This window comes from Lithobates pipiens, unplaced genomic scaffold (assembly GCF_037356315.1).
Source record: "Lithobates pipiens isolate NorthernLeopardFrog02 unplaced genomic scaffold, aLitPip1_a1.2 Scaffold_16, whole genome shotgun sequence".
NCBI lineage: Eukaryota > Metazoa > Chordata > Amphibia > Anura > Ranidae > Lithobates > Lithobates pipiens.
In genome coordinates this window covers 251,266,568-251,272,567 of record NW_027507748.1, presented here as the reverse complement: position 1 = coordinate 251,272,567, position 6,000 = coordinate 251,266,568, and the positions used below count along the sequence as shown (strand labels likewise).

The 6,000-nt window shown below is 47.5% G+C and overlaps 1 protein-coding gene across 1 annotated transcript in view; it reads left to right on the top strand.

The window, feature by feature from the left end:
- Positions 1 to 3,236: 3,236 nt before the first annotated feature.
- The window catches only part of DSTYK (dual serine/threonine and tyrosine protein kinase), a 504,571-nt gene continuing 501,807 nt past the window's right edge, over positions 3,237 to 6,000 (top strand). Inside the window, exon 1 of the mRNA XM_077481291.1 lies at positions 3,237 to 3,580. Coding sequence (XP_077337417.1) covers positions 3,388 to 3,580 — 193 coding nt within the window. The 5' untranslated portion in view covers positions 3,237 to 3,387. The remainder of the gene's footprint in view (positions 3,581 to 6,000) is intronic.

Here is a 6,000-nt window from a genome sequence, read left to right as displayed (position 1 = left end):
AATGTTACGGAAGTGACTGTGCAGACAACACAAACACTGGGCGTTACAACACCAATACTTCCCTTGTTACCTCGTATCAGTTTTTAAATAACCATGCTGAGCTACGTGTGCTGTTAGGTTATGGAGTGCTGGGACTTGTAGTGCCTATGCTGAGCTACGTGCGGTCTTCGGTTATGGAGTGCTGGGACTTGTAGTGCCTATCCTGAGCTACATGTGGTGTTAGGTTCTGGATTGCTGGGACTTGTAGTGCCTATGCTGAGCTACGTGCGGTCTTCAGTTATGGAGTGCTGGGACTTGTAGTGCCTATGCTGAGCTACGTGCAGTCTTAGGTTCTGCATTGCTGGGACTTGTAGTGCCTATGCTGAGCTACGTGCGGTCTTCGGTTATGGAGTGCTGGGACTTGTAGTGCCTATGCTGAGCTACGTGCGGTCTTAGGTTATGGAGTGCTGGGACTTGTAGTGCCTATGCTGAGCTACGTGTGGTGTTAGGTTCTGGATTGCTGGGACTTGTAGTGCCTATGCTGAGCTACGTGTGCTGTTAGGTTCTGGATTGCTGGGACTTGTAGTGCCTATGCTGAGCTACGTGCCGTCTTAGGTTATGGAGTGCTGGGACTTGTAGTGCCTATGCTGAGCTACGTGCAGTTTTAGGTTCTGGATTGCTGGGACTTGTAGTGCCTATGCTGAGCTACGTGCGGTGTAGTGTCACATTTTGCTGCCTATCACAGGATGCTGCGGAAGTGACGTTGCCGCCAGAAATTGCATACTGCGCATGCGCGATGCGTTCCAAACACTCGCGCTGTGCGTTCCAACATAGTTTCGGCAATACAGTTCAGCGGAACCATCACATAATGTTACGGAAGTGATGTTACACACAACACAAACACTGGGCCGTTCGTTACAACACTAATACTTCCCTTGTTACCTAGTAGGTTTTGCATTGCTGGGACTTGTAGTGCCTATCCTGAGCTACATGCTTCAATGTTCAGTGTCCTCATCCCTATCCCCGAGCTTCAATGTTCAGTGTCCTCATCCTTATCCCCGAGCTTCAATGTTCAGTGTCCTCATCCCTATCCCCGAGCTTCAATGTTCAGTGTCCTCATCCCTATCCGCGAGCTTCAATGTTCAGTGTCCTCATCCTTATCCCCGAGCTTCAATGTTCAGTGTCCTCATCCTTATCCCTGTGCTTCAATGTTCAGTGTCCTCATCCTTATCCCCGAGCTTCAGTGTTCAGTGTCCTCATCCCTATCCCCCTGCTTTAATGTTCAGTGTCCTCATCCTTATCCCCCTGCTTCGATGAGGACACTGAACATTGAAGCATAGGGATAAGGATGAGGACACTGAACATTGAAGCTCGGGGATGAGGACACTGAACATTGAAGCTCCGGGATAAGGATGAGGACACTGAACATTGAAGCTCGGGGATAGGGATGAGGACACTGAACATTGAACCTCGGGGATAAGGATGAGGACACTGAACATTGAAGCTCGGGGATAAGGATGAGGACACTGAACATTGAAGCATGGGGATAGGGATGAGGACACTGAACATTGAAGCACAAGGATAAGGATGAGGACACTGAACATTGAAGCTCGCGGATAGGGATGAGGACACTGAACATTGAAGCTCGGGGGATAAGGATGAGGACACTGAACATTGAAGCTCGGGGATAAGGATGAGGACACTGAACATTGAAGCTCGCGGATAGGGATGAGGACAGTGAACATTGAAGCTCGGGTATAGGGATGAGGACACTGAACATTGAAGCTCGGGGATAAGGATGAGGACACTGAACATTGAAGCTCGGGGATAGGGATGAGGACACTGAACATTGAAGCATGTAGCTCAGGATAGGCACTACAAGTCCCAGCAATGCAAAACCTACTAGGTAACAAGGGAAGTATTAGTGTTGTAACGAACGGCCCAGTGTTTGTGTTGTGTGTAACATCACTTCCGTAACATTATGTGATGGTTCCGCTGAACTGTATTGCCGAAACTATGTTGGAACGCACGGCGCGAGTGTTTGGAACGCATCGCGCAGTACGCAATTTCTGGCGGCAACGTCACTTCGGCAGCATCCTGTGATAGGCAGCAAAATGTGACACTACACCGCACGTAGCTCAGCATAGGCACTACAAGTCCCAGCACTCCATAACCTAAGACCGCACGTAGCTCAGGATAGGCACTACAAGTCCCAGCAATGTAGAACCTAAGACTGCACGTAGCTCAGCATAGGCACTACAAGTCCCAGCACTCCATAACCGAAGACCGCACGTAGCTCAGCATAGGCACTACAAGTCCCAGCACTCCATAACCTAAGACCGCACGTAGCTCAGGATAGGCACTACAAGTCCCAGCAATGCAGAACCTAAGACTGCACGTAGCTCAGCATAGGCACTACAAGTCCCAGCACTCCATAACCTAAGACGGCACGTAGCTCAGCATAGGCACTACAAGTCCCAGCAATCCAGAACCTAACAGCACACGTAGCTCAGCATAGGCACTACAAGTCCCAGCAATCCAGAACCTAACATCGCACGTAGCTCAGCATAGGCACTACAAGTCCCAGCACTCCATAACCGAAGACCGCACGTAGCTCAGCATAGGCACTACAAGTCCCAGCACTCCATAACCGAAGACCGCACGTAGCTCAGCATAGGCACTACAAGTCCCAGCAATCCAGAACCTAACACCACACGTAGCTCAGGATATGCACTACAAGTCCCAGCACTCCATAACCGAAGACCGCACGTAGCTCAGCATAGGCACTACAAGTCCCAGCACTCCATAACCTAACAGCACACGTAGCTCAGCATGGTTATTTAAAAACTGATACGAGGTAACAAGGGAAGTATTGGTGTTGTAACGCCCAGTGTTTGTGTTGTCTGCACCGTCACTTCCGTAACATTATGTGATGGTTTCGCTGGTTCAAAAGTTAAACGTCACTTCCGTAACATTCTGTGATGCTTTTGCTTAACTGTATTGCCGAACATATGTTGGAACGCACGGCGCTACCGTTTGGAACGCACGGCGCATGCGCAGTACGCAATTTCTTGCGGAAACGTCACTTCCGCAGCATCCTGTGATAGGCAGCATAATGTGACACTACAGGAGCCGTACCGGAAGTGACGTGGGGAGCGATTTTCATAAGGAAATTTTAGAACACCTCCTCGTGCCGCTCTCGTGATGTTTCGACACATGGACTCAGTGCCGAACTACATTTCCCGTCGGACCTAGCGCGGAGTTAACGCATGCGCGCTGTGTTGTTTCTGTCCGCCTCTCCCCCAGGCACTCCAATAAAAGCTTCCATCCTAGGAGCAGTGCGCTTTGCTTGGTATCACTGTGTGTCAGGTCTGTGTTCGGGGGGTGTAGGAAAAGTGCTGAGCGGGAATGGCAGGTGATCGCCGGAATGTATCTTCTGGGGGATCCGGCTCTTTCCAGCGTGAGCTAGGCCGCTGCTTCACTTATTACAACAAACACCTAACGAGACTTCACCAGAACCTGAGGGACACCAAGAGATTCTTCCGGGACATCAAACATACTTATAGCGGCCCTGAGTCTGACATTAGAGCTGGAGACCTTGGTAAGTGAGCTGCGAGCCGTGCATTGTATGTCGTATTCCTTGTTGGGGTGATGGGGTGCTGGGGGGTCCTCTCCCTAGGCTGCTCCAATGGACAGAGGTGTGTTTTTACTTCATAGACCAACTAACTGGTGACGGACCCCTCAGTCGCACTCCATGCGTTTGTTTCCATCTATGTGTATTTCATGAATTTGTATTGGTGTGTTTGGGGTGCATTTATTGGCATTATTTGTAACTCTTTATTTGGAGGACCTTTTTACATAATTGTCATTTGTTCAGTGGGAAAAAGTTTTAAAAGGAGCAAATGCGGACAGATTACATCCTTTTCCATATTTTGCAGCCATAAAAAAGGATTTCCTCCTTTCCACCACTCAAGGCTATAAACTTTCAGATACAAACAGATGTATGTGGATGTGCGTCCATTGACATTCGTTGTGGTTAAATCTGGGCCATCTGGAAAACTGACAGACTGATCCAGAGGTTTTATTTTTTGGCACAGAAGTGGTGTAAACTAGGCTCATTGAAATGGGGTGTGTTTTATTTTTTTTATTTTTTTAAAGACATCGGGTTTAAAAACGCAATCAACTTCACATTGTGTAAATGAGTCTTTGTGCAGCTATGGGGTGAGTTTAGAACAGTTTGGTGCTCAGTATATACAAATATTTCAGGGTGATCTTTGCAGATTTTTTTATTTTTTTGTTACTTTTATATAGTCCTATTGAATTCTGTTTGGGCTAAAAAATGCTTGAGACCCCCTTCACACCTGAGAGATTTTCTGGTTGTAGCTTTAAGGCTAGGTTCACAACGCTGCGATTCCACTGCAGGTTCCCGCATCGCATGTCTCCCGGCGGCAGTTCACACTGCCCTATGCAAACTGTTGGGAGTGTCAGTGAAAAGTTAATGACCCCTCCAAATCAGTTCGCATATCGCAGTGCGATCTTCAAACTCCGACAGGAATCGGATCGCATGGTGTGAACACCCATGCGATCCGATTCTGCTGCAGACCAAAAAAAGGTCCTGTACGAGTTTGGGCCGGATGCGATCTGAATTCAGCCATACTATCAGTATGGCTGAAATCACATCGCACAGAGATCACTTGTGATTTGCAGTGCGGTGTGAATCACATCCGATCTCTTAAACCGCAGCAGTGTGAACCCAGCCTAAAAACTTGTACACACGATCAGATTTTTGGAAGACTGTTTTTTTTTTTTTTTTTTGCATGATAGTCTCATGTCGAATGTTAAGAGGTTACTTGCCATAAGAAAATTCTCGTATGATAGAATACATCTTCAGCAGTGATGTAATGTGTTGACTGGTTTTGTATGTATTCTTTCATTTCTGAGTACCCATGGTCTTGCAATTACGATTTTTTTTTTTTTTTTTCTTTTCAGACACAATCTGTACTAATTAAACAAAAATGTACCACTGAGTTCACATACGACAAACGTTTTAGGCCCCTTTCACACATGCGGATGATATGTCCGTATTTCATCCATCCGTTTGCGGATGAAATACGGGCATACATTCATCCCTATGGGATAGCGGGTGTCTGCGGATGAACATCCGCAGACACCCGATTTCCTCCGCCTCCGCAACACTCCGATTCTGCAGACGGAGGAAAATCCTATTTTTCTATCCGTCTGCAGAGCGCATCGGATGAACACGGACACACGGTCCGTGCTCATTCGATCTCCATAGAGGAGAGCTGACAGGGCGGTCCCCGCACAGTGTGCGGAGACCACCCTGTCCGCAGCCGGCTCAGCGGGGACAACTGAGCGATCCCCGCTGAGCGAGCGGATCATCACGGGGCGGATCATTACTGATCCGCCCCGTGTGAAAGAGGCCTTATAGTCTGTGCATCCAGATTTTGTCTGGCAAAAACCATAATCGGCTGTCGAAAGGACCATACTAACGATCCGAAAATCGGCAGATTGTTCGTCTCTTGAAGTTTTTTTACTCCCGATTTTTGTATTGTGTGTATGGGCCTTAAGCCTCGGTTCACACTGATTGTGTTAGAAATCATGCGAGTTGAGCTGAACTCACACAATTTCAAACCCTCATGTCAGTCTGACTTCAGCAGCGATTTCAAAGACCTATGTGATGGTTACTGCAGACGTCTATTGAAATCGCCCCCGAATTTGCCAAAATTAGTTCAGTAACTACTTTTGGGAATTGGTGTGGCATCGCACTGATTAGGCTGGTGCTGTAGTTGCTGATTTGGCATGCCAAATCGCCTCGATGTGAACCTGTTCTAAAACACTTAACAAGCTACAATCTTAAATGGCACCAGTTCACATCTTAGCGTTCTGCCACCTGAAGCAAAACGCCTGTTGCTCAAAGGACATGAGCTGCTTTTTTTGGCAGATTACTTTTTTTTTTTTTTTTTTTGGTCCCGTAGACTTTAATAGAAGTCATGCGGTTTA